Source organism: Nannospalax galili, unplaced genomic scaffold, assembly GCF_000622305.1.
Source record: "Nannospalax galili isolate Female #2095 unplaced genomic scaffold, S.galili_v1.0 scaffold1617, whole genome shotgun sequence".
NCBI lineage: Eukaryota > Metazoa > Chordata > Mammalia > Rodentia > Spalacidae > Nannospalax > Nannospalax galili.
The window spans coordinates 1,287,363-1,299,934 of NW_008340915.1; the positions used below are offsets into that span (position 1 = coordinate 1,287,363).

The 12,572-nt window shown below is 40.9% G+C and overlaps 1 protein-coding gene and 1 pseudogene across 1 annotated transcript in view; one reads left to right on the top strand and one right to left on the bottom strand.

Moving 5' to 3' along the window:
• The window catches only part of Exoc4 (exocyst complex component 4), an 849,021-nt gene that overhangs the window by 772,295 nt on the left and 64,154 nt on the right, over window positions 1-12,572 (bottom strand). The window contains exons 4-5 of the mRNA XM_008836072.2: window positions 10,504-10,688; window positions 2,933-3,042 (exon numbers count right to left, since the gene is read on the bottom strand). Of these exons, the coding sequence (XP_008834294.1) occupies window positions 2,933-3,042; window positions 10,504-10,688 (295 nt within the window). The remainder of the gene's footprint in view (window positions 1-2,932; window positions 3,043-10,503; window positions 10,689-12,572) is intronic.
• Window positions 11,049-12,093, top strand: LOC103736564 (annotated as a pseudogene).

Sequence of the window (12,572 nt, forward strand, 5' to 3'; positions counted from 1 at the left end):
AGAGAAAATCTCATCTCTGTCATATCTCGAGACAAATGAAATTTCTTACCATATCTAAATATAGATCCTTATATTTACAGATGCGTATACTGTATACCACTCATCAAAGAAGCTTCTTTCTGCAAGAGATGAAGGCTACTGCTTAATCCCCCAACTGGTCAGACACAGAGACTATCTGAGGGATGCCTAGTCCTAGGTGACATATCTACAGTGGAACCTCTACACCCAAGACTCATGGAACATAGCAGAACAGAGGGTAGAGAGAAAGCTAGTGCATTCCTCAACTCTCATCAGTGAAGCTTCCTTATACAACAGGGGGCAATGAACACAAAAGGCCACAAATGGCCAACTTTTAAAGAATAAGAGACTGCAGTGTATCCCTAGATAGGACTCCTATCAAACCTCTCCCACCCACAGCTAGGGACCATTGTGGAAAAGGGGTCAGAAAGATTATAGAAGCCAAGGCTGGTTCATGAACATAGGGAAAGCAGAGGCTTTCGGGTCACTGGAATCTTACACATATGAACTTGTGGCAATGGTAGCACTGAGCACAGAACCCATGCCAACTCAATCAGACAAGAGCCCAGAGTGGAACGAGGGAAATGTATGGTGGGTCAGCCCTAATCTGAGAACTACTAGAGACTGATTAACACTGGGTGATGGAGAGGAGGCCTTACTTACGATCTCTAGACAGGCTGACTAGACTCCAGTGGATGATTTGCACTGAAGGACATCTGGGTACAAATGCTTGACTGGAGAGAACTTAATATGTATGGTGGAATACATGAGGTTCGGTGGAGGGGGTAGGTGGTCATAGATCAGGGAGGGGGGTCTGCATTTGATTAAGAACTGTAATATGAAAACCCAAGACTGTCACATCCCTAGACTAATATAATTTCCTACCATGTGCAAAATATGTATCCTTATATTTACAGACAATTATCAATGTCACCACTCATCAAAGAAGCTTCTTTTCCACCAGCGGAGACTATTACATAGTACCACAGCTGGTCACACACAGACATTGTTAATTAATTTCCCAAGCCTAAGTGGCACATCTACAATGTAACCTCTATACCTAAGGCTCAAGGAAAATAGAGCAAGGGGTAAAGAGGACACCAAAGAATATCTCAATTCTCGTTAATGAAGCTCCCTCATGCAACAGAGGGCCAGGAACACAAAAGGTCACAAATGGCCAAAGCATAGAGATTAAACAAGAGTCTATAGAATGCTGGTCCTTGGACAGGACTCCTACATCAAACTACACCCACCCAGGGCTCAGGGACCACTGCGGCAGAGAGGGCAGAATAAGAGCCAGGGAAGAGGTATGTGACCATATGGAAATAGAATACTACAAGTTCCTGGGACCCTGCTAATATGAACCTACAGCAATGATGTCAGCATGCTCCAGACCCAAGCAAACTCAAGTAGACAAAAACTCAGCATAGAACCAGGGAAATGGACAGCAGACCCCAATCTTAGCTGAAGAAATATTGGCAACTGATTACTGCTGGGTAAGAAAGTGCTGATCTTTCTAAAGTGAGGGACTCTACATAGGCTGCTGAACAGTAGATGAACTTGCACTGAGGAACGTCTGGGGACACTAACTTGACACAATAGGCCTTAACACATATGACAGAATGTACAATTTCCAGTGGGAAAGGGGGTGGCCTATGGGAGGCTGCCAGTGGGAAAGATGATTAAAATGATGATGTTCTATATGAAATACACAAAAATTCAATAAAAAAAATTGCAGAATAAAATGAAAAAATCTAAAAAAGATATGTACGAAAGTTCAATAAAAAATTCAAAAAAAGAATCTTTATCCAAAATGGCAAAAATACACATTACTTTTTAAAGACTGAGGACTTTGTCTGACTCTTTACTGATGCCTATAGCTACAACTAAAATGGGTCAAACAGCATGGCATCTGTCTTCATCTTGTGCTTGCCCCTTCTGCTTCCTCAGTCTCAGACTCCAGTCAGCTCAGGATATAGACCTGTGGAGCATTTGGGAAACATTTTATCAGTACTACACTAAAGGATTATTTGGTCTATCCATCACTGGAGTTGATGTGTGTTTCTTCTCCCCTAACCTTATGCTATCTTGGCAGCTCAGCCACTTATAAGTCACTCAGGTTTATCAAAGGGCCCAGAGCAAACCACAAAGCAATATTTATGCAAGAAGATGCTACCAGTACCAGGCATGGTAGCACACACCAACATGCCCATACTTGGGAAGCTAGAGCAGGAGGATTCTGAGTTTGAGACAGCACAAAAAAACAAGAAAACCTTGTCCACAAAAAGTCAACAAAAGCAAAAGAAAACACCAGCAACAGAAAGGACCTGGCACTTTCTGCGTAAAATGAGCTGCCCAACAGCCTAAAAGCCTCAAGACCAGAATGCATGTGCACAAGAAGAAAAACGTCTTTGAAACTGAGCTCATGACCAGTGAACAATTACCAAAATTTTATCCGCTTCAGAAAAATCAACAAAAGCCTGCTGCTTTCTTTGTTCAAGCAAGCCGTCTGGTCACCTGTGATCAGTGTTGAGAGTCTCAATAAAGGAAGGCTGTCTGTCTTGTTCAAAATATTATGGCTTGGTCTCATTTCTGTGTTTCAGATACCATAAGATCCTGCCACCCAGTATTAACAGGAGCGAAAAACATTATGGCCAAAAAGGAAACCACACGTTCTACCAAAGAGCAGTGAAATTAAATACATACACAGCTGGAATTCGCAGACAGGCCAGTCAACCACCAGTTTTCAACCTTACTAATGCAGCAGGCCCAGCCAACGGTTTTATACCTATTTCCTGTGAAGGTCACAAAGGGCACATCACAAGCTCCAAGGTGCTCCCACAGGCTCCCACAGGTCTTCACCTAGGCTTTCCAGTATACTAAGACCATAGCAGCTGAACAATGAAAAACTTACCACTTGAGATTCCAGCAGAAGAATACTGAGTGGCATCAAGGAATTTGCGTGGGGTGGGGAGGTTTGTAACATCCATCAGAGGACCAGGAGAGGCATCTTTCCCATGAGAGCTGTCAGGAAAGGAGCAATAGTTACCACTTTCTCCAAAACCAACTGAAGTCCCTTTTTGTGCCCAGCCCTCCACACTATGACTTCATACATTTCCCAAGAACATTACAAAATAAAGTGATCATTACATCTAGAGATAAACATGCACTATAAGAGTTCCAAACACCAGGCACGGTGGCGCACACCTGTAGTCCCAGCACTTGGGAGGCAGAGGCAGGCAGATCTCTGTGAGTTCAAGGCCAGCCTGGTCTACATAGTGAGTTCCAGGACAGCTGGGGCTACAGGGAGACCCTGTCTCAAAAAAGACAAAAAAAAGAGTTTCAAGTATTTAAATTATTTTGCCTTTCATTGTGATGTTTAACACGATTAGTAAAAGGATACTCTGGATTGTCTGAATGACCATCTTATAACAAAATTATGCCAAAAAACTGTCCTGGTCTCCTTTATACCTACAGGACTACTTTATCAGCAAGTAAACTTCAAATAACACCATGTTATGATACAAAAATGAAGGTGTAACAGCACTTAATCTGTGTTTAAACTTGTGTTAGTCAAGTTCATTTTGACATATTTTTCAGGAGTTCAACTACTTTTTGCTTTTTTTTAAAGAAACTAATAAATTTTGACAAGTTGAGAATCACTATAATAAAGGCTGACTTAAAGAATCTCAAATAGATTTATTCAGCATTTGATTACCTTTTCAAAGGTATAAATGATTTAAAGTTACTAAAATAAACAAGTTGATTGAAATGACATGAAGATTACAAACAACCATTAAATTTTCAAGGCAACTTTTTAATCTTCAAGTACCTGCTAAGTGTTATAGGCAATATCAAGGAAAATGCAGCCTGGGCCTTGTCTTTATGATCACAATCCTCTAGCCCCAGTGCCTCTTCCACAGAAAAGCTTCTCTAAATTCAACTCTAAGGGTACAGAAATCAAACCACAATCCTCATTTCCTTCCAGCCTAAGATAGATCACCAGCAGCAATGACCACCCATAACTGATTTTTAAAGAGACAGCAGGTACAGAATGGATGCGGTACAGACAGGATGGAGGGATCTGTCAAATTGTGAACAACAGCTGCACCCTCCTCCATGGTAATACATCCTCATCCTCTTCCCAAGATCCTCTTGGAACTAAGGCACTAGGTATAAGTGTTTCATGGATTCTCCATCTCCCTCCCCTCCTCCCTCTCCCTTCTACCTTCTCCTCAGCCTCCTCCACCTATTTCCTCTCCTTCTTTGCCAATTCCGGGAATCAGATGCCTTGCAAGACAAGAATGTTACCTTTAAGATACACACTCCAATTTTTTAAATAAAAAACAATTATTATTTCAGAAAACTTTGAAAAACAAGCTATGATAAAGAGTGAAATTATCACTTAAAGCAATAGCATTTTGCATTAACAATGCATGATCCATTGACCTGGGCTTGAAGAGAACTATGACAGTCACTAATGTCTCCCTTCTCACTGACTATTCATTCAAGCTCAGCAGAAAGGTAGGTAACTTGAGTTTTCATTTCAAAAACAAGAAAACGACCTGCTCTCACCATGTATCTGAGACAAGATTGAAAAGGCTTTCATTAATTCCCTTCAAGGTCTTTGAAGATTACTCTCTTAAAATTTGTAATTAATAAGGCTGTATTGAATTGTTTTATTTTGAAAAAAAATGAACAAAATTTATTTTTATTTTTAAACATAATTACAACTTTTATTTTAAACCCATTTAAATCATTCATAGCTGAGAGTTGACACCACCACCTGATGTTTACTAAGGTCCTCCTAGTATAAGACAGATCTGCCAAAACCAATGTGTATTGTGACTAATGTGTATCTGGCTATTTAATAACAACATGGTGCAAGACAGAAAAACTATAAAGCAAATTAAGCTACACCAAAACAACCAAAACCACTGCCACCATAACTTATCTAAGAACTTCCTGGCCACTAATCAACCACTCAACTTGCTAGAATCTGCTTCAGAATGTACTTGATTTTCAAATTCATGAACATTATTTTCATTTTTTGAGAAGGGGTACAAGTCCTGTGGCTTATAAAACACTTGCTTTTTAATTACAATATATTTCTGTTCCTCCATTTAGTAATACATGGGTCCAACTATTTCCAAAATTTACAGGTCCTGCTCATTTGGATGATTTTATTGTTGAAGACTGACAGAGGTGAACTGAGCTTTACATTATAAATCTAGTCTAGTAACTAAACTATTCACCTCTATAACCAGAACAGCTGACACAGTAGCTGTCAAAAGAGCAAATGCTCATAAAAGTTGGTTAAATCAGACTTATCTGTAAAATATCCATCAAAGATAATATGCCCTGAGTAAGAAAATTTAAATGAATAATGAAACAAGAATGTCTGGAAATTCTGTACATTCAACAATCTGACTGAAAATACAGAAAGAACAGTGAATGATTTAAAAGATATAAAAAAAATTTTAATGATTTCAAATGACAGATGAAGGATGAAGAGATAGTAGTAGAAAATAAAGTGAGGCAATTTTTTTTAATCTAAGAAAAGAGAGAAAATAAACAAAAAAGAATTAAAAGATAAAAACAAAACACAAACAGAAAAAATAAAGGATGGGTGTGGTAGCATATGCCTCTAAATCCAGCACTCTGGAGGCAGAGGCAGGCAGATCTCTGTGAGATGGAGGCCAGCCTGTTCTACATAGCAAGTTCTAGGCCAGCTGGTGCTACAGTGAGACCTTGTCTCAAAAAAAAAAAAAAAGAAAGAAAGAAAAAAAAAAATTCAAAGGACAAAATAGGGATCAAATACTACAATGGGATCCAGAACTCTTCACACAAGGAGACAAATATGGAGACCAAATCCACAGGGGTTGGCAGTGTTCTCTCCCAGCAGACACAGCATGTCTCAGAGTGCACAAAGCAAGCACTAACCCAGGATGTATGCAATATGTCAAAGGATTAACTATTTTTATAATTTTATATTGATTTTATGTGATGCTAAAGGCACAAGTGCTATACAAGGAATCCAAAGAATATAATCCATTGTATACTCCATATACAGACCTACACACATACAACACACAACACACACACACGCACACATGCATGCACGCACACATATGCACACATGCTACTATCAACATTCTTAGTTGATCATCTAGGGTTCCAAACCCCAAAGTTTCCCTACAATAGTAAACCATTAACTGTTTCATTTTATTTTTAAAAAAATCCTTCAAAATCATCAGCAATAAATATTTTTATGAAGTAGAATGTGCTAACAATTCACTCCCCATCTCTATTTCCCACAATAACAAATATTTTGCAGACCCTTCTAGAAGTTTTCTACAGAACTACAAACATTTATGTGTATCAAAGATATATATTCAAAGATCTAGTCATTAGATTCTTACACACTAAGCTCATGTGATATATGCTATTTTTAATTTGACTTGAGGGCCCAACAGCACATCTTAGAAATCTTACAAATGAGCACATGGAGATCTTCCACATTTGTCTTAAGGAGCCATGTTACATGGAATGGACATATAATTCATTTAACCACACTACTCTTCATGAGAATTAAAGGTCTATAAAGTTTTGCGTGTGAGCTTGCATATGTGTGCATGCATGTGTCTGTCTGTCTTTGGTTTGGTTTGGTTTTTCCTCTTTTGGGAGGAGTACACTTTGTTTTTGAGACAGGGTCTACATAGCCCTCTTGCCTCACCCTCTCAGGTGCTGGCATTTCAAGCATGCTCCACTGCACCAAGCTTAGTTTATGTGGGGTTTTTGTTGTTCTTACCAATAACATTGCAATGAACAGCCTATTACACATACTCTTTCTAACCTGGTAATATTTTTATAGGATATGAACCTATAAGTGGAATCCCATGGCCAAAGAATGTGTAAAATTTTGTTTTCCAAAAAGGCATATTGGTTTCTTTTTTAATTAAAATATTTTATTTATTATTTTTATTTTATGTGTATTCATGTATTGCCTGCACGTCGGTAAGTGCACCCGTGTTGTGCAATACCGGTGGAGGTCAGAAGAGACTGCCAGATCCCCTGGAACTGGAGTTACAGACAGTTGTTAGCTGCCATGGGAGTGCTGGGATTCAAACCTGGGTCTCTGCAAGAACAGCCAGTGTTCCTAACTGCTGAGCCATCTCTCCAGTCCCAGCATACTGGTTTTCCAACCATAAAGAGAAAGCTATTTTCCCCATCCTTGCCTATATAGCATGTTTCTGACTATCTGGTGATCAAAAAATCATACTTGATTTCTCAAATGTGTATTTCTCTAATCATGATACTGAGTATCTGTTATCTATTCAGATTTGCTTAAATCTATGAATTACCTCTTCTCCCTTTTATTACTCTGAAGAATATTTTCTTTCTGTTTTTTTCCTTTTTTTAAATATTTTCTTTATTATTTTTATTTTATGTGTATGAGAGTATTGCCTGCATGTATGTGAGTGCACCTGTGTCGTGCAATCCTGCAGAGGTCAGAAGAGGGCTTTGAATTCCCTAGAACTGGTGTTAAAGATGGTTTGTAGCCACCATGTGGGTGCTGGAAATCAAACCTGGGTCCTCTGCAAGAGCAGTCAGTGCTCTTAACTGCTGAGCCATCTCTCCAGCCCCCATGATAATGATTTTTAAAAACAGAACTTTATCACAGTTCAGAAGGCTGGATGTCTGAGATCAAAGTGTAGGTAGGGTTGGGACTTCCTCTGTTATCAATATCTGTCTTCCCTCTGTACTGTTTCCTAATCTCTTTTTATAAGGGCACCAGTCCTATTGGATTATAACCCATCTTGATGATCTCACTTTAATTTAAGTGCCTCGCTAAAGAGTCTACTCAAAATATCATAATCCAAGTCACTAAGTTATCATTGTGGTGCAATCTTCTGGAATACCTAAAATTTGCCAGACCAATTATTATTTATCATCTTTCATACTCATTGGATTTCATCATCTTGTCTTTTTTCTCTGTATGTTAAGGATAGTTTCACTCTCTAATGCTTTAAGTCAAGACTTAAATTTCTACCCTTCAGTCTTGGCTTTCTGCATCTTATTCATGTTTTTGTCTTCTTCGGGATCTCTTTTCTGTTCATGCAGCTCCTCTTTACTGCTCCACAGAAGCTGCATATACCTGCAGCATACAACCACACAGCTCAGCAACACTGCAGCACACATTTTGGTGACTCTGAGCCAGGCTTGGGTAGATGTACTCATCTTGGGTTGAGTCCTTTGATCTGCCTTCCTTCTCTAGGGACCAAGGACAGCATGGCAATGACCAAGGTGAGAGAGAGCATGTCCAGCACAAGTACATTTCAAGATTCTGCCTGTGTCACATGTCCTAATGACCCACAAAAGCATAGGCCCTGAAAACAAAGGGCAGGAAATGCACTTATCCACTTTGAAGGAGGAGGCGTGTTTATTTTGAATATTCACTATATTAGTTACTTTTCTCCTAGCTGTGACCTAATCCCTGACAAGAAACTACTTAAAGAAGATGAGGTTTATTGTAGTTCATGGCTTGCAGAGACACAGTCCACCATAGTGGTGGGGGGCAGGGGATGATGGGGGAAAGCACGGTGGTAGGAGTGTGAGGCTGGCACTCCTCACATCACATATCAGTGGAACACATGTTGAGCTTTCTCCTTTTTTCCTTTGTATCAGTCCCAGACCTCAGAAACATAGGATGGTGATGGTGTGACCAGGGCGCATCTTTCTACCTCAGTTACTCCTCTCTGGAAATGCCTCACAGATATTCCCAAAGGTGCTTCTCACTAGTGCACTACTTATTTGTCAATCCAATCAAACTGACAATCAAAATTAACCAACTATTATAGCATGTTTCATGTATCTTTTGAGAAACTTCAACCTTAAATCTCCTAAATTTTTCTTCTTCACTTTTTTTTTTTTTTTGTCTTTTTGACCCAGCTGTCCTGGAACTCACTATGTAGACCAGGCTGGCCTTGAACTCACAGAGATCCGCCTGCCTCTGCCTCCAGAGTGCTGGGATTAAAGGTGTACACCACCACGCCCGGCTTCTTCACTTTATTTTTAAAATTTTCAAATAAATACTTTTCCTCTGAGACTACAAGGTAATACTCATTTTCCTACAGAAATATACACAAGACTCATAATGAATCTGTTTTATTATTTATCCTTATATGGAAAGAAATTTATTCAGACCTGCTATTTACCACCAGACATTGGAAAGTTCTTCAATGTCCCCTCTTCTCTCCCTCTTCACTTTATTTTTAAAATTTTCAAATAAATACTTTTCCTCTGAGACTACAAGGTAATACTCATTTTCCTACAGAAATATACACAAGACTCATAATGAATCTGTTTTATTATTTATCCTTATATGGAAAGAAATTTATTCAGACCTGCTATTTACCACCAGACATTGGAAAGTTCTTCAATGTCCCCTCTTCTCTCCCTCTACCCCTCTCCTCCCCCCACTGTATACTCTACTGAAAAAGTTCCTGACAGTTACGCTATTCAAATCTAGTCTTGAAGAAAGTCTCGGGTACATGCTCCCTTGCTCAATTTGTGGGCCTAGTAGTTTGCCTAGGTGCCTGGTTGCTGAAAAGAAGTAGAAATTTCTCTTTCAATGCCTGGGTCTATGACTATACTGAAGCATCACACATTAAGATGTCATTTTTTTGTTCAAACAGGATAGGACTTGGAAGATTTCATTCTCAGCATACACTATTTCCCGCGCTTTCTTGGTATACAGCAGGAAGAAAAGGCATAAACGTGTATTTTAGTAGATAGTGCTTGAAAGCCCTTCTGAAAAGTTCTTAGGTTTATTTCTAGAAATGTTGGGAGGATATTAATTATGTGCAGCTACCATATAAGTTAATAACTCCAATGACCTACTATCTTAAGATCTAGTGTTGCTCCACACCAGGTCTACATTAAATCAATGACTTTCTTGAGCCCACCTTATCCTTAAACATAGGGTTATCCTTAAACATAAGGCTGTGCTATAACCAGCCCTGGAATCAAAGTAAAGTTTCTACTTTAAATGTCTCCTGAGCTATTCCAGAAGGAATACTGCTTCAAGCTGAGCTTAAGTAACAAAGAACCTTATAACATCAGTCCCTATATCTCTTTATTTTTGTAACTTTGCTGACTTTACAGTTCAGTTTAAGGATTTGATTTTTCACTTCCTCCTGAGATATGCAAGTGTCCCTGATGCATACATAAGAGGTCCACAGGAGACGTTTCTTACATATCCTTATGGAAGAGGACCACAGCAAATGTACAATCAAAGAATAAACAAGCTTTGATGTTAGCCTCTCTGAATGTGGCATATTTGCTATTATAAAACTATCTTCAAGTTCAGGGACAGTACATTAAAGGAAGAATAAAGTAAACTGCAATATTCTGGAAGACAAACGTTTCTTCCAATAATGTGTTTGCTATAAGACACTGTAGTAAAGGGGCTCTTTAACCAACCTCATTTTCCCTTTTTCTTTGTTATGCTGCACAACCCGGCTAGTGGATTTGATATACAGGTGGCGGTGCAGTTCATCTATGAGAACCAGGTGCAGGTTCATCTTCTTGCTGTGAAGCTCCAATCTGAGGTCACTGAGTCCTTCTACCTGGAGGAGTGAGCCCTCCAGAGACTCTACAGCTGACACCTGAAAGGGAAAAAAGGAAGCCAAATAAGTACAACTAAACAGCCAAGAAATGTTATAAGTAAGAAAGGCTAGTTTTTAAGATACTATCTAAAGGGAGTTACTGAGAACTGTGTCAACATGCATCAGACTTTGCAGACTATCATGTAAATTAGCCTAGTATTGTCCTAAAGGATTTACAATCTAAGATATATAAAGAAAAAAATCGGCTGTCCTCCATCCCCACCCATACCCTGTTGCCAGCCCCTTTCCTCACTGGTCACCAGGGCCCTTTCGGGAAAGTGGAGAAGGGTACCCGGAGAGGGCACCATGGGAGCCCATGTGACTGGCAACCTCCTGGGCTGTCCCAAATTTGCAGGCAACATGGGCATGCTTAGGTCTGGACTGTGCCCTGGCCTCACAGAGGAGATGGTCCAACTTCTGAGGGGCCGAACGGTCAGGACAGTCGTGGACCTGGCAGATGCAGACTCGGAGCAGGTAACCCAGCAGTGTGGCTTGTCTTATAAGGCCCTGGTTGCCCTAAGGTGGGTGCTGCTCAGTTCTCAGCTTTCCCCTTAAACGGCACAGACCTCTATGAGGAACTGAAGAACTCCACTGCCATCCTGCCCACAGGCATTGGAAGTCTGGACAAACTACTTGATGCTGGTCTCTATACTGAAGAGGTGACTGAAATTATAGGAGGTCCAGGTAGCAGTAAAACCCAGGTATGTCTCTGTGGGGCTGCAAACGTGGCCACGGCCTACAGCAGAATGTCCTGTATGTTGATTCCAATGGAGGGAGGGATGGATGACAGTATCCCGCCTCCTCCAGTTACTGCAGACTAGAACCCAAGATGAGGAGAAACAGGCAGACACTCTCCAGAGGATACAGGTGGCACATGCCTTTGACATCTTCCAGATGCTGGATGTGTTGCAGGACCTCCAGGGCACTGTGGTCCAGCAGGTGACAGGTTCTTCAGGAACTGTGAAGGTGGTGCTCATGGACTCAGTCACTACGGTGTTTGCCCCACTCCTGGGAGGTCAGCAGAGGGAAGGCCTGGCCTTGATGATGTAGCTGGCTGGAAAGCTCAAGACCCTGGCCAGGGACCTGGGTGTGGCAGTGGTGGTGAACAATGACTTGACTCATGACAGGAGCAGTGGGAAGTTCAAATCTGCTCTGGGACACTCATGGAGCTTTGGGCCCAGCACCAGGATTTTCCTGGACATCAATAAAGGAGCCAGAGCATCAGGCAGCAGCCAGTGCATGGTGTGTCTGACCAAGCCTCCCCGCCAGCCAACAGGGTTGCAGGAGGTGGTAGATATTGGGACCTTGGGGACTGCGGAGCAGAGTCTAGAGCTGCAAGGAGAACAAACGTGACTGGTGCTGTTGATTGTGAGGGGGACAGCTTCACGGACCTCACAGCTTTCCCTCTCAGTCATGCTGCTGTCCACTACCACCCAGTAGCTGCACTGCAGAAGGATCAGGCTGCAAGAAGAGGTGCCTCCGTTTCTTCAGTTTTACTCTCTTGTGAAAGCACACAGAGCCACCAGCCGGAGAACGTCTTGCAGTTGGAGGACCCAGAAGTCCATAATGGTGCCACATTTCCTCCTTTTGTGTCCACCATCTATGTTTCCAGTGGGAGTTGAGTTCACCCTACCTTGGAGCATGGCTGAAGAGTCACAGCAGTGACTGGACAGATAGCCCCATGGCCCTGTATGTCTCACTACTGTATTTTAAACTGAGGCCTCACATAGTGATTGAGCAGAAAACCAGTCTTGTCTTTGCTTCTCTCTCTCTTTTGTTTATTTTGGCCTCTGTTTTTCTGTAAACAGAATGCTTTCCCCTAGCTCTGTCACTGAGTTACTAGACAGAAATAACCTCAGAAATGCAAAAAGGGAAGGAAGGGAG